At 35.4% G+C, this 26,920-nt stretch overlaps 2 protein-coding genes across 2 annotated transcripts in view; both read left to right on the forward strand.

Annotated features, from left to right (window-relative positions):
- The window catches only part of LOC128199856 (uncharacterized), a 56,260-nt gene that overhangs the window by 20,021 nt on the left and 9,319 nt on the right, over positions 1–26,920 (forward strand). The window lies entirely within an intron of this gene.
- LOC128199855 (uncharacterized protein K02A2.6-like) lies at positions 9,112–12,558 on the forward strand. The gene has a single exon (XM_052891032.1). The coding sequence runs from the start codon at positions 9,181–9,183 to the stop codon at positions 12,349–12,351; it is 3,171 nt and encodes a 1,056-aa protein (XP_052746992.1). The 5' UTR covers positions 9,112–9,180; the 3' UTR covers positions 12,352–12,558.

The following is a 26,920-nucleotide window of genomic DNA, read 5'->3' on the forward strand; positions in this document are numbered from 1 at the left end:
CTACTACTTTGGTATTGACAAAATAATTCATTGAATAAAGTTTTGTTTTGACGTCCACTAGTTATAAATATATGTTGTATTAGTTCACTTCAAAGAATAAGTCGATAGTGTACGTGTAATCCTTTACCAAACAACAACGCCGCGTCAACTTTCATTATGTTCATTGTTGTCATACAACACCTCAAACAATACATTTTCAAACTTTTTACTTAATTGCTGTGCTTCAGTCCATTGCTACTTTAGTCAATCATCAACTTCTCTCGCATCATACTAAGACAGCAATGGTGCTATACTAGTTATAACTGTACGTAAAATATCACGCTACACAACTGGATGAGAGACGGTATTTGTTCTGCCCGTGAGAACGTTCAGAACTGCATAGGCGTGACATCGACGAGTTTCTTCGATACTTTTTGTTTTTTTTTTGTTCCTAATAGCTCTGTGAGCGTGACAATGCGAGTTCCACGTGAATGCAATAATTGTACAACCACTCAATTGTATAATACTCGTATTATTATCACGAAAGTGGTGGTATTATACCACCTACAGGCTGTTAAAAGTATGTATGTAGGTAGATGTGACAATAACATTTTCATTTAACTACCTATAAACTTAATAAAATACTCAAGATTATCCGTTACTGCAATTAGACGCTTGGCTAGTGTTTTGTATCTGTTAACTTTATTTAAGTATTAGGTAATTAATTAAGAATATTTTATTTATTATTAATAAATTTAATTAAAATTAATTAAATTTATTAATAATAAATAAAATATTTTTTTTATTTACGTTTAAATATGGTTTTGGGACATCTTCTGGTACTTGTGGCCCATGACAATGTTACTTGCCGAATTTTCATAGTATAGGGACTAGGCCAACGGGAAAGTACCCTAATAGTTATGATTCCCCTGAGAGTGTCGAAATATGCGTTTTGTGTTAATTTTAGGGCCGTATATTCTTTACGTAAACTTACAAGTTATTTTTTCACAACTTAATGGGACCTGACCTATATCTGAGAACAGATAGGTACACGTGTGTATACGCAGGGCCGGACCGTCCATACGGCGACCGGAGCGGTCGCTCCAGGCGCCAAATCCTAGGGGGCGCCGAAATGATAAAGACAAGATCGAAAAGAAATTTATTTATTTTTTCTTTTCGATCGCCTATATTTAAAGCGAAGAGATGAACGCAACGTGCGTGAATTTACTTCTAATAGAGGCGTCTTTCTTTACCTATGCTGCAGGGGTTGATTTTAACCCGGGTATATACAGGTGATGATTGCACCCGGGCGCTGCGTGAGCTAGAGAGTCTTTACTTATAGTGCAGGGGGTGCGTTACACCCGGGTGTCGCGATCTCAGGGGCGCCCAAGCGCCACTCGCCGCGCGGGTTCTATAGGTACTTGGGGGCGCTAGGGTGATGATTGTACCCGGGCACTACGTGATCGAGAGACGGTATTGTGCCTGATTTTCAATTGGCCTGAGTATGGTCAAAATCTTCGCGTTCCATAAGTTCGTAGCCTAAGTAAACCAGGAAACTACAAAGTTATAATTTTTTAGTTAATTTATTTTTCAACTTTATTTAGAGCTCAATACACTTATTTTGTTGGCCTGGAAACATTTCTATACCAGCTATTTTTTTCTTTAAACTCTTAGAAAATGCATAGACCACTTTCATAAAAAATTTGAACTCGATAAGTGCTTTTCTAGCTTCGGAAATAGATAAAAGTCTGATGGAGACGAGACTAGATCATATGAATATGGTGGTAAGGTAAGAATTCTAAATTATACTGATGAATTTCTGCTATGCTTTTAACAAACGTTTCACACGTTTCTTTCCTTCGTTTCCTCTGAAACATCGCAGCAGATTTCACTATTAAGCAGAGTTTATATTTACGCCTTTTTTTAGTAATCCACCGTAATTACATTCCGCGAATCTCAAAAAACTAAGGCCATTACTTTTTCAACACGCAAAACCGCTTCTGCCTTTTTGGAACATTGGATCCTGGTCGTGTCCACTTTTTAGACTGTACTTTTGTTTCTGGAGTTAAAGTAGTATACTCAGGTTTTAACCATGGTCACAAAACATACAAAAAAGTATCTGCCTCAAACAACTCCAAGCAGTTGCGAAAATTCGTCAGTCGATCGCGTATTTGTTCAACTCAAAGAAGTCAAGGCGATTATGTGATGTTTGCCTTCTGTTGAGATGCCAATAGTGTCAGCTATCTTCCTAAAAGTCAATCTACCTATCTACCTATCTATATCTATCTATACCTACTATAATAAAAGAGTAGAAATCTAGTGTCTGTACTTCGCCCAAATTTAACTAAAATCAAGTTAGGGCAATTAGAAATGAGCAATTGAATACGAAAACATTTTTTTTAATTTTCTTGTCTGTCTGTCTTTCTGTCTGCATGTTCGCGCTATTCTCTGGTTCTACTGAACGGATTTTGATGCGGATTTCACAAATAGATTAAGCATAGTCCAGGGCAACATATAGGCTTTGTTTCATTAAGATCAGATATATAGCAAAAAACGCGAGGCCTTTGGCCGCGAACTTTGTTTTACACTAGCCTTCGGCCAGGGGTTTGTAATAGGGCTTTCGACTGTGGCTATGGCTGTGCATTTTACCCAAGTGCAAAAAACGCGCGGCCTTCGGCCGCGAACTTTGTTTTACACCTGCCTTCGGCCGGGGGTTTGTAATAGGGCTTCCGACTGTGACTATGCCTGGGCATTTTACCTAAGCGCAAAAAAAGCGCGGCCGCGCACTTTATAATATACTACTATATCATAAAAAAGTTTCCATTAAATTAAAAGCGAAACATAACATCGTATGTGCTATCTTCTGATCAGTTTGAAGGCGGTACCAAGTTAGTGCTGTGTTAATTAAAGCCGTATCTGAAAGAAGTGTCTGAAAATCCAGTTAAAATCTTTATGATTTAAACGGCTTGAATCGAATCGAAATCTAACGGTCGAATTGAGAAACCTCTTCATTTTTCGAAGTCGGTTAAAAATGTATGACATTCCGATATACGTTAGGCTACGAACTTTTCAAACGTCCCTAGTATATAATGTTAGGAGCAAACAGGAAAGGCGCCATAATTGGATCTCGCTCCATTCTAAAATTTACCTCGGTCCGGCGCTGTGTATACGGTTTAAATTTCAACTTGATTTTACGCATTCCTGAAATTAAGGAAAGGAAAGAAATCTTGACAGACAGACTGACAGCAGAGTGATCATAAAAAGGTTCCGATTTTCCTATTGAGGCACGGAATCCTAAAAAATATAAACAATTGTTGTCAAATATTTCTAACTAAACCTAGTACCTACTCTACTACGAGTATTATATTCCGTATGGCTCGTGTATTATACTCCGCATGGCTCGGTAAAAAACTTCGTTTGTTACAAATTGAGTTGTACACAACCAAGAACTGAATACGAATAATATAAAACAATAACAACCAGTTGCTCGCGCTCTGCGGAACAAAGTTTTAGATTTTTTTACTGAAAAGTAACTTTCAAAAATATACTGCATTCATAACGCAAATAAGAACATGAGGCATGAACAATGCACGCGAGTGGGAGGCGGTCTCGAAGGCTTTCTGAACCAAAATTGATTGCCCGCTGGGGTACCATTAAAAATACATTTGGATGCCGAAACTTCTCTCTATGCAATGTATGGCGCTAGTCGGGTAAAGATTATTGTTATTGCAAAAGAATAGTCTTTAGGGGTCGTGAAATCTTTAGGATATAGGAGTAGGTATGTATTCGAGCGATTTTAAAACAAATTGTGTTATTTGGGCATCACGCTGAAACTATTGAATGAATTCAAACGAAACTTGGCACGGTTTAAGACAATAATACAGAAAAGGGGGGGACGAATATCTTAGCATTCCATGGATTCACCGTGTGGTAGAGAGAAAACCTCCAAGCAGACTCCTGAATTTGTGACTACAGGTGTAGGGTTAAGGAATTCCTTGGCGATCGATCAACACTACCCGTTCTCTGCTCGTGTTGTTCTCCCTGCCTTGGCAAATTTGCTAAGGTAATTTTATATGATACTTTTTATTGCGAAAATATAGAAGAAGAATGGGGTGAAATAGGGGTTGAAAGTTTGTATGGAAAGTCCTTCATTTTTTGAGTTACAGTTTTTAAAATTTGTTCATAAATCATAACAAAAATACGGAATATAATGAAATTCAAAAATTTTTAAAATTCAAACTCTAAAGTGGTGAAATAGGGCTTGAAAGTTTACCTGCATTGATTTCCACGCGGACGAAGTCGCGGGCGTCCGCTATTTACAATATGGGTATCCAATGAAAGGGCTTGCAAAGAATTATTCGAAAAATAAATCAGTCTAAATCCAATATGGCGGACTTCTCAATGGAACAATGTAACCCAAGTTTTCAAATTTGCCTTTATAAATCATTATTTTACGAACTCTGCATATAACTCTATACATATAATAACAGTACCTACATAAGAGTACGTACTCACTAAAAAATCTGCGATGGCATATTCAGTAAATGACGAAAGATAGTACGAAGGTAGATATAAGATACATTATAGCAGTTTTTGTTTAAATAATTAAGTTCAAATACGGGTGAAATCGTAACTGGCAAACAACCTTACAATGTGTTGAATGAGATAAACAGACTGAATGCATCCAGCGTTAACTGAAAAGTCAAAACAAATTTAAAGTGAAAAACCTTTTAAAAAAAATACAGAAAGTTAATTTTCAACTAAAGAGTTGTGCTGAAGAAAAAAATTACTGCATAAAAATAGGCCAGCATAAGATCCGTCCTTTCTCAGGTCAAATAGCACTCGTATAAAGGACTTTTATGTCATTTTACACAATTATGGGGACAAGGGGTCAAGAAATATTTTCCTTATGTAATAGTTGTTGTTTTTGTATCAATAAACGAAAACCACACATGTAAAAAAATATTTATTTATTTATTTATAACAACTTTATTGCACAAAACAGAAAATAACAATAAAACACATACATTTTTGGGCAAAAGGCGACCTTATCACTAATAGTGATCTCTTCCAGGCAACCTAATCATAAATAATCATTGTATTATAAATATTGTATTGGTAACGCCGATAGCTCCACGAATAAAGGTTTATATGTACAGACATAGTTCGTCACAGACAGGTAGCGTGACAGACACCCACAGACACCGTCTATTCACACTGCTCAGCAGATAGCTAGAGACACCTAAAGTCCTTTACATAAATGAAGTCCCCCAGACGCGGCGCTAATGTCTTATAGGCGCTCATTGTCATTTGGTAATGGCGGCCTTATTGTCATATGTGTAAGTCGCTGTCAATTTTAGTTCAGGTTTAATGAAAATGACTCTACAGACTTGAACCGCACAGACAAAATATTCTTTCCGCGAATACTAGCCGGGCGCGGCCGCGTTACGATAGATAGGTATACGTTAATAAACACTTTAAAGAAGAATATTATTTTGTCTGCCACGGTACGTATCTGGCACGCTAACTGTCTGTAGATGTAAACGGACCTTAAGACGCGACTGTAATCCTGTCTTCGGTTCAATTCACACTATACTACCTATTTCACTAAGCCATCTCGTTTTTAATAAAAATAGAATAATTGAAATTGCCTCAACGCATATATCGGGTAACATAGAAAACCATAAAACGAAAACTTGATCGAAAAAATATTTCATGGGGAATCCATTCGATAGGTTATTAAACGGGTTCAAAGTTCAAAAACAAGATAGATTCGATCTATTGATGATATCATTGGATATGGAGGCTGTAATATCTACCTCATCTCATCGCTGCAACCACGACCACTCTGCCAAGAGTGTACGATTAAGAAGAATATCTACCTACTCGTAGTTTAGTTGCGAGAGCCATAATGTCTCCCAATATATTTTCTCATGTCAAAAGGAATCTGTTGGATTCTCATTGTGCAGGCATATTACTCGATATAAACCTATGAAGGCCAAGGTTCAAGAGTTTTCAAGATTTTCGTTTGCTTTGTTAGCTTTCTCTCTTCTCAGTATTCGGGAATTAGTATTAAAACTTTATCCCTCGGAGAATACGTAAGGCGTTCCAGCAGCCTCGTGTAATTTTATATATCCAGATCTACATATATTTCTGGCCGAAATTCGATTTATAGTAGGTACATTATTATTATGAGATAGTTGTTTATTAATCTGCGAAAGTCTGTTGTTAGCTTTTCTCAGACTGAGGCGCGTTTGATACCCTCGAGCTTTTTAAGTTTACGACTTCATTTTAAATTACCGTTGCCTTAAGCCGGGTCCAGACGTGTGTAACGCGTAATGTTATCCATCGCGTAATGTAATGCGAATTCTACGTGTGGATGGCACTACGAGCATTACATGTAATGCTCGCGGCGGCGATCGGGCTGATCCATCGGCTGTCGGTTTTCTGCGGGAACACAAAGACGCTCGCATTGCTCGCAACTATTGGAAACCGAATTCTTGAAATAAATTTGCGTAGACAATTCGCTTTGAGTTCATGTTTGAGTTTGAGTACACTGTTGACACTTACACACGTCTGAACCCGGCTTTACAGGAATTTAATAAAATATATTAAGTACCTATTTAAAACTACTTACTTACGTAATTTTATTATTGGTTAAGTGTTCATTTACACGAACGGCAGCTGCTACCGACGACTGCAGTCAGCGTCTCAGCGGCAGCTAACGGCAGTCGACTGCAGTCGTCGGTAGAGTTGCCACTCGTGTAAATGAACCCTAACAGGAATTTTGATTTGAATAGGTAGGAACAGCGAAATTATTAGTTTTCTATATATTGTAACTACGGCCGTTGATTAGGTAGCTAATATTTTAATTAGACAAGTGCTAGTCAGTCATCATCGTCATCTTCTTTCTCAGCCACTGCTGGAAGTTTTATTTTGATTGTTTTGATTGTGTGTTTGCTGTAGACTCCTAAATTGGTCCAGAAGCGCAACTGTTGTGGGTACTTCGATAATAAAGTAGTTGTCATCCTAACTCTGGTTTCATTATACAACATGGTGACAGCGGTGGGATTTTAATTCATTATTAGTGTGCAAAAACTATTATATTATCAATTTAATCGATAATTGAGTACCGTGTGTAGTCGTGAGTAGTGTGTGTAACAATGGAACATGCAAGACCACCGCCGGAGCTCAGTATGGATGGCAGCCCCGTCGGCCGGGCCGATGCTTGGAAGAAGTGGAAAACACAATTTCAGTTATTTATCAAAGCTGCCGGCGTTCACAAAGAAGATCCAGCAGTGCAGGCCAGTTTATTGATTAATTTAATTGGGCCGGATGGATTCGACGTGTATCAAACTTTTACATTCGAAGAGGAGACGGAACGCGATGACGTTGCAGTTCTGTTGAAAAAGTTCGACAGCTATTTTGGCGTAAAACCTAATATTACCTTAGCCAGATATAATTTTTTTACTAGAAACCAAACGGAAGGCGAATCTATAAACCAGTACGTCACGGCATTAAAAATTTTAAGCAAAAGTTGTGGATTTTCGTCACTGGAAGAGGAACTATTAAGAGATAGAATTGTGTGTGGTATAAGAAATACTGTAGTTCGAGATCGTCTACTTCGCTCGGATGAGTTAACATTAGAAAAGGCGATAAAAATTTGTCAGGCCGATGAAATATCAATGGATGGTTCGCGTCAGTTGGAGTCTGACGTGGGAAGATCTGGGCGAGCGTCCATCGACGCGGTGCAAGCGCGCGGCAGGGACCGCGGCGTATTCGGCCGGCGATGGAACGCGAACAGCTGTGAAAGTCGTGCGCCCGCGTCTCGTCGTGGAGGTTACGCCGCGGTCGGCCGTCGGTTCGAGCCCCGTCCTAGTGCATCGGCGCCGGCGACGCCGTGTCCTAATTGTGGGCAGTTTTTAACCGACTTCCAAAAAGGAGGAGGTTCTACGTTCGGCTGTATGTATGTTTTTTTTTTTTTTTTTTTTTTTTTTTTTTTTTTTTTTTTTTTTTTTTTTATGTATGTCCAGTGATAATTCCGTCAATTATGGACCAATTTTAAAAATTCTTTTTTTGTTTTGTAGGGTTTACTTCCAGGGTGGTCCCATTTTTTTCATGTCAGGATCTGATGATGGCATCCTGGAGAAATTGAGGGGAACTTTCGAAAGTTGTAGAGACGGCTAGTACGTTTGTTAGTGTTTCCATAAGGTATTTTAAACCAGTACAACTTTATGAAGGTTTGGAGTTGGTATGATGATGGAGCCGAAACACAGACGATGGAACTCGTCAAGGATTTACAGCAGTCACCTTTTGTTTGGGCTTGATTAATTTGTATTGATGAGTACTTTCCACCTATATGGGTTGTGACTGTATTAAGGGTCTGGTGATGAAGACGAGGGACAGTGAAGAGAACTCCTCGACGGTTCACAGTAGCTACCTTGTGTTTGGACTTGATAAATTTGTATTGATGAGAACTTTCCACCTAGATGGATTGTGACTGTATTAAGGGTCTGATGATGAAGACGAGGGACAGTGAAGAGAACTCCTCGACGGTTCACAGTAGCTACCTTATGTTTGGACTTGATAAATTTGTATTGATGAGAACTTTCCACCTAGATGGATTGCGACTGTATTAAGGGTCTGGTGATGAAGACGAAGCACAGTGAAGAGAACTCCTCGACGGCTCACAGTAGCTACCTTGTGTTTGGACTTGATAATTTTGTATTGATAGGAACTTTCCACTTAGATAGGTTGTGACTGTACACACGCAGTGGGTATGCTAAAACTAAAAATAAAAAAATAAAAATTTTAATAAAAAAAATTCAACCGACTTCCAACTCAAAAAATAACTTTAACTAAAAAGCAAAAAATAACATCCTACCTATGTGCTACCTTCTGATCAGTTTGAAGGCGGTGCCAAGCCAGTGTCGTATTTTAATTAAAGCTGTTTCTGGAATAACCACAGAAATTTTGTAGTTTAAACGTATTTAATTAAAACATCACTGGCTTGGCACCGCCTTCAAACTGATCAGAAGGTAGCACATAGGTAGGATGTTATTTTTTGCTTTTTAGTTAAAGTTATTTTTTGAGTTGGAAGTCGGTTGAATTTTTTTTATTAAAATTTTTTGTGAATTGCGTTCGCAGTGTTTTGCTGCTGGTGTAAAGTGCTACATTTGTCGTGGGCCTCATTTTGCACGAATGTGCTCAAATAAATCTAAAAAAGTGTATGATGTGTGCGCGGAAAATTACGATAAAGATTCTGACAGTGACGGTGGCGAGTCGTTTTTTGTATCTGTTATTGCGAAGGCGCCGCAAGGTACCTATGCGGAGGACTGGTATGAAACACTACGCGGTGAGTGTGGCGTTGAAAAATTTAAGCTCGATACCGGGGCTGATATAAATGTTTTATCTTTAGAAAAGTTTTTGTTACTCGGATACGATGTCAGTTTAATAAACGATAAGAGTAAAATTAAACTTCAATCATACAGTGGAAATATAATTCCTATAAAAGGAATATGTGATTTAAAATGGTCGTATAAAAATATATTATATACATTGAAGTTTGCAATTGCAAGTATCAGCTGTCAAAGTGTACTAGGAAGGCAAGCATGTATCGAACTAGGTCTAGTTAAGCGTGTGTACGATATTAACTTATCAAAGTACGATCACTTGTTTCGCGGCATAGGCTGCCTTCCCGGTACGTATAGTATTGTTATTGACAAGTCTGTGAGTCCGGTAGTGAGCGCGCCGCGTAAGATACCTCTGAGTCTTCGAGACAAGTTACTGGGTGAACTAAATAGAATGCTGGAAGCGGGCGTCATAAGAAAGGTTACTCATCCCACTCAGTGGGTAAATTCTTTGGTCATAGCGGCTAAGAAAAACGGTGGTATACGGCTATGTCTTGATCCGCGTCCACTTAATTGTGCTATTCAACGCGCGCATTTTCAATTACCTACTATTAATGAGATAGCGACTAAACTTCATGGCGCTCAATATTTTTCTGTTTTAGACGCTAATTCAGGATTCTGGGCTATTCAATTAGACGATAAAAGTGCGGATTTGTGTACTTTTAGCTCTCCGTTAGGCGGCCGTTATCAATTTTTAAGACTACCCTTTGGATTGAACTGTGCGCCCGAGGTATTTCACTCGACTTTAAAACAATTATTAGAAGATTTAGAAGGGGTCGATTTATTTATCGATGATATAATTTGTTGGGGAAAAACTAAAAATGAGCACGATCAACGGCTGACGGCTTTATTAAATAGGGCAGAAGAAATTAATTTGAAATTTAATAAGGATAAGTGTAAAATTTGTGTTAGTGAAGTAGTTTACTTAGGCCATGTATTTAACAAAAGTGGCATGAAACCTGATGCGGAAAAGGTTAAGGCTATAATAAATATGCCTGTACCTAATGATAAAAAGTCATTAGAGAGATTTTTGGGGGCTACTAATTATCTCTCGAAATTTATTCCTAATTACTCAACTTATACCGTTCATCTTACTCGATTGCTTAGAAAAGAATCGACATGGTATTGGGATGATATTCACAATAAGGCAATTTCTAAATTGAAGGAATTGGTAAGTCGTGCGCCGGTGTTAGCTTTGTATGACGTGTCGCGACCGGTGGTGTTGTCGGTCGACGCCAGCAGCGTGGCGCTCGGCGCTGTGCTGCTGCAGGACGGACGGCCAGTGGAGTACGCTTCGCGGACACTCACGGACACACAGACTAGATACGCCCAGATTGAAAAAGAGCTATTTGCTATTGTATACGCGTGTGAAAAGTATCATCAATACATATATGGTAAAAAGTCTGTAATCGTAGAAACGGATCACAAACCGTTAGAGAGTATTTTTAAGAAAGCTTTAGCTTCTAACCCCATGCGTTTGCAGCGAATGTTACTTCGATTGCAAGGCTATGATTTAATTATTAAATATGTACCCGGCAAGTATATGTATATTGCTGATACTTTGTCGCGTGCGCCGCTTCCCGATTCGTATGAAAGTGAACTAGATAAAAAGTTAATGTACGAAGTAAGTTTTTTAATAGACAATGTTCAGATGTCGGCTAATAAGTTAAATCTAGTGAGAAGTGAAACTTCAAAAGACAAAGATCTTAATCAATTATGTGAATATATAATAAAAGGATGGCCCAAACGTAAATGCGATATTTCCGATATATTAAAGCCCTACTGGTCTTTACAAGATGAGTTAATTGTAGTAGACGGGATTATTTTTAAGAATAAATTGATTTTAATTCCATGTTCCTTAAGATCTCAAATGTTAAATATTGTACATGACGGCCATCTCGGAATAGATCGTTGCAAGAAGCGCGCACGCGAGGTATTATTTTGGCCTGGAATTACAAAAGATATCGAACTGTATGTTAAGCGATGTGCAGTCTGTCAGGAGAACTCAAATATGCAAACTAAAGAACCTTTGATTCCGATACAGATTCCTCGGCTACCGTGGAATAAAATCGGGGCTGATATATTTGAATATAGAAAGCAATATTATTTAATTTTGGTTGATTATTACTCTGGCTTTGTTGAAGTTAATTATTTAAAAAATATAACGTCAAAGTCGGTTATCACTGCAATGAAAGAAAATTTTTCACGTTATGGAATTCCAGAAATTTTATTTAGTGACAACGCCACGAATTTTACCTCACGTGATTTCAAAAAGTTTTCAATAGAGTGGGGTTTTGATCACGTGACTTCATCGCCCAATTATCCCCAATCAAATGGGAAAAGTGAGCGTGCTGTGCAAACGGTGAAAAGGCTACTAATTAAATCAATTAATAGTAATAGTGACTTCTACTTAAATCTTCTAAGTTATAGGAACACGCCACGCGATAGCAAGTTGAGTTCTCCCGCACAACTGTTAATGGGTCGTAGATTAAATTGTAGGTTACCTGTCCATCCGGGTCTATTAGAACCAAAACCGGTTAGTAAATGTGAATACGATAAATTGGTAAATAGACAGATAAAAAGTAAACGATATTATGATCAACATTGTAAGTTGTTGCCGGAATTAGACGTGGGGGATCAAGTAATCATTCATGATCAGGAAAAGCAAACCCGAGGTCAGGTTATCATGAAAGCCTCTGCTCCGCGTTCATATATGGTTCAAAACAGGTATGGTAGAATATATCGTCGAAACCGCAGACATTTAAGAAAATGTGAACCTGAAGATCACCATGATTGCTCTGAACCCCTTCCCCAGCCGAGTCCAAGCACGAGCGTTACAACTGCTGCATGTAGCAGTCCTAATGCAGACTGTGCTGATAATGTGAAGGTCGAAAACAATCCAAACATTTTGCCAAAGAGAAAGGCTAAAAAGTTGTACACGGATATTCAAAAATATTTATAATCTGTTTTTGTTTTACCTATTTTAAGTTCTTTATTATATTCCACCTTATTTTTTTTTCTTTTTGTTTGTGGGGAAAGATAATCCCTTTTAAGTTTGTTTTTATTCTTTTATTTATGGGGAAGGTGTTGTGGGTACTTCGATAATAAAGTAGTTGTCATCCTAACTCTGGTTTCATTATACAACAGCAACGAATAGTCCTTGAGCGACCAAATGTCTGAATGATAAAATGTCTTGATATGTCACTGGTCGCAACCTCGACATGTAGGGCATTTCTGATGGGATTTGCAGAATCTTTATACGAATCCTGCCGCTGAAGCGCCAGCATAAGCGCTTGAATGTTCTATGGTCCTAAACCCCCCCCACAATCGGAACTTATGTTCACCAGATGATAAACTTCGGCTTGATATTTCGGATTGATAGGCTTCAGTTCGTTTCATGTAGGATGGTGCGGGTGACAGTTCGTTTCACTCTTGAAAGTTTGCCGCAATTCACGATAATAGTACGTATTATGAAAGTCATACAGGCGGCTGTCACCTGTTGAAAATTTGAACCCTTACTTGCGTAATATAAAGACACAAACAACAATAAAAAAATATATGGACGCATATCAAGGGCACTCCGCAAGGAGTTATGTTAAAAATATACACCACCGGACGCAAACAAGAAAGCAAATGCGTAAATTATTCAAAAGGTTCAGCTTCCCTGCCTAGGATTACGTACCCAACTGTTATTGGCTTTCTATCATAATAATATATTACAATCTATATATGATTGTAAATAATAGAATCAATCCTACAAAATAATAGAATAAATATATTTTTCTACTCCCATTTGCTATTCACTCAATATAAACCTCAAACCAATCACAAAGCTCTACTACTCGTACAAATAGTACACACAAGTTTTATACGAATTTACAAACCTTTTGTTTATTCTTTACAAGTCAGCATTCGATTACAATCTCACCTGATGTTAAGTGATGATGCAATCTAAGATGGAAGCGGGCTAACTTGTTAGGAGGAGGATGAAAATCCACACATCCCTTTCGATTTCTACACGACATCGTACCGGAACGCTAAATCGCTCGGCGGTACGTCTATGTCGGTAGGGTGGTAACTAGCCACTGCCAAAGCCTCCCACCAGCCGAGATGTACTATTTTTTTAAATGACACTTCTGTCCCATGTATTTTTTTACAGTACAAGTTTTTTAAATCAGCTCATCCTAATGAAAGAAAAACAATTCTTGCACTTAAAGCTTCTTCTACAAAAAAACCAAATCATTATTAGTAAAAAAAGTAGTACCTATTATAGTCTTTTAACTTTTTTACTTACATACTACTTCCCAGTTAGTATGTAAGTTTTATACCTATTTGTATTATTAATTATTATTATTTTATATCACTATTTTTATAACACTATGTAATATGTATATATTACCTTTATTAAAAATCATTATTATTATATTATAGTACATAGGTAATTTAATCCGTAATGTTTACAGTTACAGCATTGAAAAAACTGGCTCAAAATATAAATATTTGACAAATCCGAATAAAATTTTTAACTTGGTCTCTCTAGTGATTTTTGGAAAACTATTCAAATAGGTTTTATATAATTAGGTGGTGTACCTATTCGTACATACCATTTGCATTTTTCATTCATTACGGAACACCATGTATAAGTAGGTATCTACACTATTAGCACATTTTAGCATCATTACTTTTTGAATTATTTTATTTTAGAAGTTGCTACGATGCCACGGCGGTCAAAGATAGTAGTTACCGGTAGGGGAGACCGGGGCTGGTTGTGACATTTCTTTTTACAAACTGTCATATTTTTTTATTGGTTTGATTGTTTTACCCGAGTATAGGCTTGTTTGATAAAATAACTATCCAGAATCATTATTTAAAATAAAAGTTATATTGTAGACTAATAGTAATGACATAAATGTGTGATTTGTGGAAAAAAAACCGTGTAACATTTAACCCCGTGCTTGGGGCTGGTTGTTACACTGCATGGGGCAAGTTGTTACAATAAAATAACAAACGTATTATATGAGTTTTTATTAGGAACAATCATCATAGTTAGTTTCTTATCTTAATTGAAATAACATAACATACATCTAGAAAGCAGTCTATATTACAAATCAAACATAATAATCTAAAATGAAACGATGATTTTCCTGTCCCATCTTCTTTCCTGTAGATTTCCATCCTTTGTCTGACTTTCCTTTCATGGATTTTTTTTCTTTTTTACTCTATTCCAGTACCAAAGCATTTTTCTCTGGCGTATCTGTTAAAACTGCTGATTTGCGAGTTTTTCATTCACATGTAAACCTTAAAAATCAGCAGTTTTAACAGATATGAATAATGATAATCCAAAGTCTTTTAGCTGCCGCTTGTTCGGAAATGTCTGTAGATATTTTCCCTGCTCAGTATTTCGTACATACGTCCTCATCCTATAAAAAAAGCATAACACAACTTATGTTAGTTGGCAACAAGAACTACGTGGCATGTCACAACCTGCCCCGAGCAAATGTAACTTTTAGCCCCAACGCCAAAACTGACCATTTAAGGTAACGCAGTGAAAACATCAATAAATATAGCTGTAAAAACGCAGGTTCATTGCAAAACGTAAGCATTAGGGAGTATAATTCACAACAAGGGTACCTCTGACACTATCGAACATAGCTTGTAAACCGATATTACTAAAAGTGTAAAATTTTACTAACCTGCAATTTTAATGAAGGCATGCGCGTGCTCCTCTCACAAAAATGCTGGCGTTTCTGGCTCTCGCAGCACGCTAGCCGACGGCGGCGAGAGTATTTGTCTCTTTCTAACGTCACTATTGCGCTCTCTGTTTCGCGGCAATTGCCACTGTAACAACCTACCCCTGTAACATCCAGCCCCGGTCTCCCCTACATGAGTTTTCCTTCAGATATATCAATAAGCGACGCAGATCGATTAGCAGAGGTTTTTCGTATGTCATAAATAGTTTCTCATATTATGACGCGGCATTGTTGTGATAATGGAGCCGTGGGAAGTGTGCCGGCCGTGTATTGCACTGATGGCAGTTAGTTCGTAGTAGTTAAATTACGTTTAAAATTACGTAAGGTAAAGGTTGAGCGTATATCTATTCTTGGCCTCTTTAGCATCCTGGTATTGATTTGAAAAGAAAACAATTTTCACTAATTTTCGTTAAAAGATTTACGAGTACCTACTTGTCTAATTATTTTAGTTGCACGACTAGGTATTATAATAGCTTTGACTCTAACAAAAATTAACACTCTTAACTTTAATATTTTACAAACGGATCCCTAAATCGAAAAATAGAACGATTATACACAATACAACGATACCCCACACTATGAGATATTAGAAGGGTTCCTTGTAGGCTACGAAACCATAATAATACACATATACTTTTAATGACACTTACGAACAGCAATTGTTTACAATTACATAGGTACCTGCGTTTTATTCAAAAATATATTTTATTATTGTATGTTTCACGTAATGTGAAACTGCTTTACGGATCTAGCCACCAGCTCCTACTCTATCTGCGGCATGGTCTCTTACAGCGCGCGTTCGCTCATCTTGTGATGATTGATTTGCTTATCTACATCTCGGAGTGGCCATGGCATTGTTTTTTGATTTCGGACTCCCAAGTTCTTAGGTCTCCCACACACAAATTATTGTCAATAAAGTAATTTGCCTGGTAGTCAACGATTATTATATACATTTTGAATTTTGAATTTTGAATTTGAATACAAAATCACCGGTAAAAGTGATCCGAAGTTACGTACACAATTTTGTATTTACTTACATGAAATATATATGTAGGTACCTATATATTTTACCCTACCTCAACACACAACTCGATATTGTAGAGAATATTCAGGGTATTATTTGTTTAAATAACTTTCGTTGTTTACTATGCGACTAAATGAAATTAAGCCATCTTCGTTCGCCTCAGTTTCAACGCGTTAGTGACATATCTAATAGTATAAAATCTTTGCTAATAAATAAATAGTACTTAAGTTGTTTTTCGGCCATTGTAGTAAACGTCGTGAGCAAGAGCTTCACCAGGGACGTAAGTAGTATCCTCACGCTTATTTTTGCTGCCAAGTATTTTGGTTTGATCGCCATCATAATATGCTTTACACTGTTTCTCTTTAGGTTGATGTTGGTTAACTGTAATATATTACATAAAGTTTAAGATACATTTATATTCTTTATTTTTTTCTAATTTTATTATAGACAGAAATATGTTCGTTACTAAATACAAATAGCATAAAATATTACAATTTTTTAAACTGTGTTTTTGAATATTCTGTCAAATAAAAAAATATCAATTCACAAAAATTGATAAGCAATTTCTAAATGATTATCTCGAAATAAAAATCTTAAATAAATAAATTAGAACTAAATTTTAAATACAGTATTTTTATTTTAGAAATAATTTTTATTCTTTACTACAGTAAATGGCCACGACCGTAAGAATAAAATACGATTACTAAAATAGTTTTCGCACTGGAGTTTTATAAAAAGATTCGCAAACCCATGTGTTTTTATAGCCTTTTAAAATATATTGCAGATGAAAACGTATTCCGGGGGATATATCGCTGAATTGAGATTATATTTTCTAGTCTGGTGAATGAGAGGGGAGTATGATTCTAGAAATAAATAGAAAGTTGCGTGTTTACAATTTCAAGTGGTAACCGAATACCACCAACTTATAAACGTTTGTTAAAGTTTTTTGCTCTCATTTAATTATTTCTCCTTTTTTTTAATTTTTTTAAATATTTATTGTTACAGTTATTAATATTTAAAACATATGGAATATGGATGGATTTATATCCATTTATATCCATCCATAAAATTTCGCGTTTATAATAAGCTGTCTACCTGACATGTGCCACAAAATAATTTACTATACCTAGTCGGAGGATTAATTCCAGTCAGTAAAATGACAAATGACATTTCAGTGACAGTTTCACTTGTAAACCATAATAGTTGGCGCCCACAGATCCGCATCGCACATACGTATCGGACGCATGGCATCAAACGGATTTTTAATTTTTCAGAAGATAAAATCCGTTCGATGCGAACCGTACGATGCAGATCAGTGGACGTACTTGTATGACTTTCTATGCAAAGAATACTAAAGTCCGTTTGATGCGATAGGTCCGTACGATACGGATTCGTGTACGCCTGCCATAATACTTGACTACTCTATTGAGTTCTTATGGCCACCTTTGACAGTTGACTTCGTAATAATTTATCATCATCATTATCAGCCGATGGACGTCCACTGCTGGAAATAGGCCTATTGCGTGGACTTCCAAGCACAACGGTCTCAATTTTAATGTAAATAATAAATACTGCATACCAGCGGCGAAGAGTCCATACAGGCCGATTCCCGTCGGGTTACCTTTTCAAAATCCATACATACAAATAGGTACATATTCATTAACAAGTGAATAGTATATTATAAGAAACCAGAGTTTGTATCAAGCTGTATGAATTTCCTTTTCTTTGGGATGGCTTACCTTGGTCAAAATTCCAACCTTCGCCACTGCTAGACTGAACAGTTCTGTCTTTGCAGTCTCCGGCCGGGATGCGTTAAAGTATTTCCCAGGAAAACAAGTAAATAATTAAAAAAATAAAAAACCTGACAGCCTAACCTGCTCGCACATAGTCATCCACCTCACGTATTTTGTATAGCGATATGATGCACTATTTTGAAATCCTCTTGATGGGCCCTTGAATTTGATACCCATATCGTAATATTCGGATTTTTTTTACCTAACTATCTCTATCTATCTTATCTAACGATAACCTAATTACGTCAGTGGTTTGAAAGATATGAGGTAATAAGCAATATTACATACGTACAAGATACGCGCTTCTTGCAGTCGGGTAATAATAAAAAAATCTACGAACCTAACACTAAACTTCCAATGTTTCAGATTTAGAGTATACTTTCAAATATCTTCTGTAGTATATTTGTTTAACCGTTTAAATAACCGTTTGTATCATTAACAAAGCCAAACTAAAATGTAACTGTACACATTTTAGTTCGCCCAATACTGTTTTGCATTGATGTAATTACTAATTATATAAGTTGGCCACATAATTACAATTTAATTATAAATAGATGCGTTGTTATTACCATTTCGTAGTAGTTAGCTATAAACAACTGCTTTATTTTAATGAAATTTAAATTGGAAATATTTTGATATGTTTATGAGTAGGTAGGTGACAAAATAAATAAATTATACAGTTCAGCAGTTCTATTTGGAGTTGTTACACACAATGTAATCTTATTAAGATCGTAGATTTATTATAGATTTCCCCGTAATCTGAGAAGAAAACTATCTTTTTATCATATTATATAGTAAATTTTACTTCAGAGATAAGGGGAGGGGGATAAATGGTAAATTTCCTGAAATAATGTTTTTTCAAAAATAATATTATTATAATTATTTAAGGTACTCTTAAAAAATTGTTTCATTTCATATTATTAAACCACAAGATGCAGTTAGCAATTTTTTTAAATTTTCCATCTTGCACTTCGGTTTCTAAAAAAAAACATCTCTTTATATTTTTTCAAAATTATGTTTCTATATTAGTAGTTATATAATGTTTATATTTTATATTAGTAGTTTTGGAGAGTAAGGGGGTGAATATTTAATTTCCGTCTATATTCATAAATAATTAGGAAATTATTTATTTTAAAAATAACGTTAAATACATTTGCGATTATCTTATTAAACTCAAGCATATTGATATGTAACAAAAATCACGACGCATATACCTGCAACAAACACCTTTTTTTTCGTCTTGCACCCCAAAAGTGACCGCCAAATTCAGATATCATCTATTCATTGGTAGTGCCGAGCACTCTACCAGATGCCAAAACTTACAGTTTATTCGTATAATTAAAAAACCTCGTAAGTTTGTGTCATAAGAATTAATATAATATGTGCACCAAATTTCAAATAATTCGGTAAGATTTGGGGAAAATTGACTGTGACAGACGAACTGACGAACATACTATTTAGTAGGTCGTCCGTACTAGTGATCATTTAAGGGAATATTGTAATCCTATATTCCATTTTAATTCTCGGATTCTCTTCTAGTAAGCTCCTATTAAAAAAAAAAGTTATTATGTTTCGGGATAGTAACAAGAGGGCAGACTCACTCGATATGGAAATTGAAGAGGATTGTAATTTAGTTGTTTGTACAAGATCGGGAGGCAATTTTGGAGTTAGATTTTTGTTATTTTGCTGCCTGAGAGGAATCTGTTTAATAATAGGATTATGTTTCTATTTCTGTGAAAATTCAAATTCAAATTGAATATTATTTCAATTAGGCTTAGTTTACAAAAACTTTTGAAACGTCAAGTTATTCATGATTTAATTTAATGGAGGTAAGTAAAAATGGGAGGAATGGAAGCGAGGGAGTAGAATGGGATAGTGGTAGATATTGATAATTTACAATAAAACTGTTACTGTTAAAAAATACTTTAGAATAATACTAAAAATAATATTATTTAAGATTTTTCATAAATCCTAGGGGTATACATTCTTCACGTTTTAAGTTATCTTTTTGTAAAATTATGAATTGACTATTTTATATAAAACACTAGCGGATGCCCGCGACTTCGTCCGCGTAAATTTCGATGTCAACTTTACTACTACCCCTACCCTACCCTACCCCTACCCTACCACTACTCCAACCCTACCCTACCCAACCCCTACATCTACCCTACCCCTACCCTACCCTACCCCTACCCCTACCCTACCCCAAACCTACCCTACCCTACCCCTACTTTACCTACACCCTACCCCCATCCTACCCCTACCCTCCCCGTGCCCTATCCCTTTCCTACCCCTATCCCACCCGTACCCCTATCTCACGCCTATCCTACCCCTACCCTACCACTTCCCTAAACCCGGCCCTAATCCTACCCTACCCCTACACTACCCCTACGCTTTCCTACCCGTATCCTACCCTACCCTGTAACTTCTCTATCTTACTTCTACCCTTAGCAAAATCGGTCCAGTCCTTCGAGAGTGGTGGTATGACCAAGAGAAATAGAGACTTCTATGCTAATAATATAAAGAAGTAAAGTTCGTGTGGTTGTAGGAGGTAATCTCTCGATCTACTGGACCGATTTGGAAAATTGTTTTACCAATAGAAAGCTACGTTATTTGCGAGTGTCATAGGCTATGTTTGATCCCCATATTCACACGGGAACGGGAAGTACGTAAATGAAAGCGCCGGGCGTCATATAGCGGAATTTCTGCGTCTTTTAGAAATTTTGTATTATCTCCGAAACTATTTAAGTAATTAACATGCTGTAAAGGGCAAATCTTATCTCCATAATATCCTTGTGATTATTAAATAATTTATTTTAATAAGGATTAAAGTTTAGTTGTATAAATAATGACGTAAACCTAAGTATATAAAATTAATAATTTTTAAAACACAAAAGGTACTATATCTGCTAATATATAGAAGATAGATATATGGTGTCGCGGACTTTTTTATAGAACTTTTAAAGATACATAAAGTCTCCATACATTAATTTCAATTTTACACAATAGTTAAGGCAGCGCATGCGAATAAGTCTGTTTAAGAGGATTTTAGTCCGACCTGTATGACAAAAGCTGTGATAACTCGGCTAATATATATGATACCAATATAAAATATAGCCTATAGCACTCCCCGATAATGTAGCATTCTATTGGTGAAAGAATTTTTAAAATCGAACCAGTAGTTCCGAAGATTACCCCATTTAAAAAATGTGACAAACTTACAAACTTTACCTCTTTATAATATTAGTATAGATTAGTATAGATGTAAAAATATTAACAGGACGGGGTGAAATAGGGGTTGAAAGTTTACATCGAGTTTCACGAGGTCTCGCGGACGAAGTCACGGGCGTCCGCTAGTCATTTATGTAATCATTAACACTATAATAAGACTTCCCTAGAAGCTTGCGTGGCTTCATGTGATAGTTTATTAATAAAAATGTATGCAATTACTTACTCTTAAAAGCATTAGTAATTTTTTGTAACCTATTTGTATTAATGAAAACTTAACATAATTTACTAAATTTTATAAATGGCAGAAGTTAATTCCATAGTCTTGAGCAGTTACTAGTTAGCATTACAATATCTCGAGTATCCAAAACAATTAAATTTAATTAACACAACAATTCTGAAATCAAAAGTTTGTGAAACCCTAAACTTAATAAACGGTTAAAACTATTACATTACTATATAGCTTAATGAAATTCCCTACTTTATTTGTTCAAGTACTAGAGAAGAGAAGTAGTTATAGCTTACGCTCCGCTAAAACTGGCTATAATTATACTTATACTAATATTATAAAGAGGTAAAGTTTGTAAGTTTGTAATAATTTTTTGAAATGGGGTAATCTTCGGAACTACTGGTCCGATTTTAAAAATTCTTTCACCAGTAGAATGCTACGTTATCGGTGAGTGCTATAGGCTATATTTTATATTTCTATCATATATAACTACTGAGTTATCGCGGGTTTTCTCTTACAGGTCGGACCGAAAAACTTACTTATTCGCATGCGCTGTCTCAACCATTGCGTATAACTGAAATAAATATATGGAGGCTTTTTGAACCTTTAAAAGTTCTACAAAAAAGTCCGCGACACCATATATCTATCTTTTATATTTTAGCAGATATAGTACCTTTAGTACTTTAATTAATTATTTAAATTTTAAATTAAGGTTTACGTCATTATTTACACAACTAAATTTAAATCCTTATCAAAATAAATTATTTAATAATCACAAGAATATTATGGAGATAAGATTTGTCCTTTACAGTATGTTAATTACTTAAATATATAGTTTCGGAGATAATACAAAATTTCTAAAAGACGCAGAAATTTCGCTATATGACGTCCCGCGCTTTCATTTACGTAGTTCCCGTTCCCGTGTGAATATGGGGATCAAACATAGCTTATGACACTCGCAAATAACGTAGCTTTCTATTGGTAAAACAATTTTCCAAATCGGTCCAGTAGATCCAGAGATTACCCCCGACAACCACACAAACTTTACCTCTTTATAGTATTAGCATAGAAGTCGCTTGGGAAATTATAGTCTTTTGGTCATTGCACCACGCACAAAAGGCTGGACCAATTTTGCTGAGGGTAGGGATAGGATAGGATCCGGAGGAATAGGATAGGATAGGTCCGAGGTGGACTGAACAAACGGTTTGTATCAGCTCTAATGCTTGTTTCATTATGATTTTGATTACTCATTTTTTCACTGTAAGTTAATCTATTAAAAAAACACTAGATAGTTAAAAACAAGCATTTTTTAAGCACTAGTAGCACTCCGAAACTACTAAATTAATTCAACCACTACAATGGACGTCAAAGGACTTTATGTTACGATAGTAAAAGTGGGGGTGAAAATAGGAATAAACCCTATATATTGAGTTTTCATGAAAAGTCATTAATTTTTCAAGTTTGTGTTCAACGGGTGTAGGCGTAATTGTTTCTTGAAAACCAATTAAAATTACCATTTTAATTACAGCCAAATTTGGTAAAATCCTATTAAAGAAGATTTTAGATTAAAAAAGAAATCGAAAATTTTTAAATCACGTCATCGTTTCAATATTTGTCTGATAGTACATACTTATACATTTTTTTGTAAATGTAACTTGAAAACGACTTTTCACAAAAACATTATTTCAAACCCATCTTTTTTGATTTACGCGATATGAAGTATCTTATGACCTTTTTTGTAGTATGAACTCCAATCGTATGTATGTAATATCGGTCCCAAAATTACATTGCATATCTATTTCTGAAATTTACTTCTATTCACATTCTAGGTATTCAGTCACATTACATAAATTATATGTCTGGGTTCACCTAATTGGTATTAACGTGATACTGATCGTAATTTTATTTTAAACATTTCTTATACATGTTTTTTTTATAATTCTGTATCTTGAAGGAAACAACGGAATAAGAGACTTTTGACTGATCACTTTGTCACAGTATAACCAGTAGTTGGACTTCATACTAAAGGTTGAAACGCGAGCTATACCTACGCACCTCGTACGTGGGGTGATCGTGGGGTGAAGACCGTTGCGACTGTGCCGCGGTGACGAACGCAGTGTATTGGATTTTTTAATTATGACGACTAGGAAAAAAGTTAATTTTATAAAGTTTTATCAATATTTTGTATTCTAAAGGCATAATTTAAAATATATATATATATATATTATATTTAACTACAACAAACAAAAAAATTAAAATGCTAAGAATGCATTTAATACAAATGATGAGTTTGTTCCACATTTTGATAATACAGATATATTTCACTACAATAAACAAAAAAATGTATTTAATACAAATAATGACTTCGTTCCACATTATGATGATATAGATATATTTAACTACAACAAACAAAAAATTGAAAACACTAAGAATGTATCTAATACAAATGATGACTTCGTTCCACATTTTGATGATACATATATATTTAACTACAACAAACAAAAAAATGAAAATACTAAGAATGTATTCAATACAAATGTTGATCCACATTTGGATGACACAGATATTTTTAACTATAATTATAAGAGAAATGAAACAACTGAGAACGTATTTAATGTAAATGATAATTTTGTTCCACATCTGGATGATACATATGATTTCAAAGACAACAATGAAACAAAGGAAACCATTAATAGTAGATTGTTAACCGAGGGTGGAAAGAATCAATTCCCGAGGTATTTAGACGCACGAGCGTAGCGAGGGCGGCTATAGTCCGAGTAGGAATTGATTCTTTTACCCGTGTTAAACACTCTACTTTTCATTTCGAATATGAGGAAATTTCAATTCGATTACGAGGAAATTATAATTATTGTCTATTTATTGTTTATATTATATATTTATTTATTTGACCCGCTCTTGGAACGTCGGTAAAGCAGTCGTCAAATTGGACGACTGCTTTACTTTACTTTAAATTCACTTTTCTTTGGTGGAATACCTATATTGCTTATTGCAAGATAAAATTACTGGTTCACATTTATATGGTTTTTAAAATAAACCTTCAGATTGCATTATGCACCTTGAAAACGTCTTGTCTACTCCACCGTCTTGGGGAAAGAGTAAGAGAGAAAGCGCGAGAAGAAATGAGACGGCAAATAGCCGTTCGGAAATAAATATAACTTTAGACAAAATTCAACTTAATTTTTTTTTTATATTAAATACTATATAATATTTAAAATTAATTGTCATTATATTTTTTAATCATTATCTATTTTTTTTAACTCCGTCACTGTTTTATAACTGATTAGCATCCCGCCAATTTATGTCGACTTTTCAAATTTTATTTAGGGAACTCAACACGTTATTGTTGCGGCTTATTCCGATTAAGATGTTTGCGCTAAATTTACACTGCCTGTTTAGAAACTCACATGGCCGTAGCATTTTTTTTATAATTACTTTACTTTCTACATAAAAGTTTTCCTCTAGAACTTCATTGACGTCTGAACAGGCTGTATGGTCAACGATCTTTGCCTGTCCCCGAATTTAGTTGGAGACAAATTAAAAAAAAACATAAAACTCTTTGTGAAGAGTTTTATGTTATGTTAGTAGGCTAATGACAGCAGTTCTATTTTTAAATTTCATTCCGGCCCTTAGGTGGGAAGTAATTTGTATGAGTTATTCCCTCCCTGTGTAATGTGTGTGTGTGGAAGCAGCATTTTCCACCCAATACTCAGATCAAAACAACACTTCTTCTTCTTCTTATCTTTTTCTGAGTATGAGAAATGAAAAAGTATATTAAATGATACTTCTACTATTATTATACCGCGCTTAACCCATTTGAGGTCACTGTACGCAACTGAGTACAGACATATCCATAGGTGTAGATTGTAGAACTCTGAAAGTTAAGTAGGGTAATCATGTAATTTTACTTTATTATAAAACTGTTTAAATGTTTTGTTAAACATTATGCGGGTAGTCTGACATTTTTTGATAAATAGTGTCAGTTGAAGTTTCATCACGGAAACATTGTGCACGTAAGTGAATGATATTATATTTTTTTTCATAACCATCGATTAAAAGTTTGTTTTTTCATAACATTTGTAGAAAATAGATGTCAAAGTAAGATTTGAATTAGAATTCAATAAGTTATTTGCAACCACAATGAAACTAGGATCATACAAATTGTACTGTACGCGTTTGCGTACAATGACAACATACGTAAGTAAAATAACTGGTTTAGTTTACATATTCCTTAAAATGAATAAACAGCAATTTACCTCGAGTATGCTACATAGGGCTTGAGAAAGCTGTTGATGGTGTTTTACGAGATAGTGATGACGATGAAAGTGATTTTGCTATTATACCAACCGATCCAAGTGCATTGATTGATGAAGAGGAAGGTGCCGAAGAGGATATAGCAGGGTGTTTCATGCCGCATGATAAACCTGACACTATGAGGTATTTACGAATCCCGAAGATGGCAGTAACGAAGATAGTGATGATTAACCACTGGCGTCAAAAATAAGACGACAAGATGTTACCCGCCAATCCGATCCAATGCCAATCTGGCGGAAATGTGCCTCTTCATACATTCAACATCACAATGCGATTCGTGAAGAGCTAAGAGGCCTAAACCTATACAAATATTTGAAAAGATTGTTGATATGCATATCATATAGCAAACTTTACGCAAATCAGAACAATCGACACAAGTTTTGATAATATTTGGATATCACAAGTTACCCCCAGAAACAATGTACTGGTCTCTAGATCAGATGATGCTTAGAATTCATCGACAAATCTCTTTCAAGACATAAGTTCCGGGATATAAAAAGAAACCTTCATCTTGTTGACAACAACTTAGCAGCAACATCTAATGATAAAAGATAATGCAAAGATAATGTAATGTAAAGTATATGTACAATGTAACAGTCCAAAAAAGCGAGAGAAAACAGATGTAGCGATAACACATTTATCTCAAACTTTCAACAAAAATATGGGTGGTGTTGATGAACTTGACCTATTATCTCTTATTATCTCTTTATACAGAATTGATGTTCATGGTAAAAAGTGGTGGTGGGTGTTATTTACTTACATTTTGGATTTGTCTGTTGCTAATTCTTTGCGTTTATATGTAATGAGTAGTGATACTAGTAACGATAAACGAGTAATGATACTATACTATGAATAGGTCACTTTCACGTCAAAACTGAAACACCGCTGCAGTGTGTCCTTTGTCTTGCAAGAGTGCGCTGGTAATGCAAGAAGTGTCTCAAAACACTTTGTGTTGAAAAACCGTGTTTAAAAATTTTTTATACATAAGCGGTCATTGTACTCAGTTGTGTACACCCCTGTAATTTCATGAAAACTAATATTTTTCAGTATTTTCTTTAATTTCATGCTTTTTTCTTTGTTTTTTAATAGGAAAGTAAAGATTATTTAAAAATATCATTTGTACTTTTCATTTGACCTCTAATGGGTTAAATAACACAGATAGTCTTAGTGACGTA

This window comes from Bicyclus anynana, unplaced genomic scaffold, assembly GCF_947172395.1.
Source record: "Bicyclus anynana unplaced genomic scaffold, ilBicAnyn1.1 scaffold_61, whole genome shotgun sequence".
Lineage (NCBI taxonomy): Eukaryota > Metazoa > Arthropoda > Insecta > Lepidoptera > Nymphalidae > Bicyclus > Bicyclus anynana.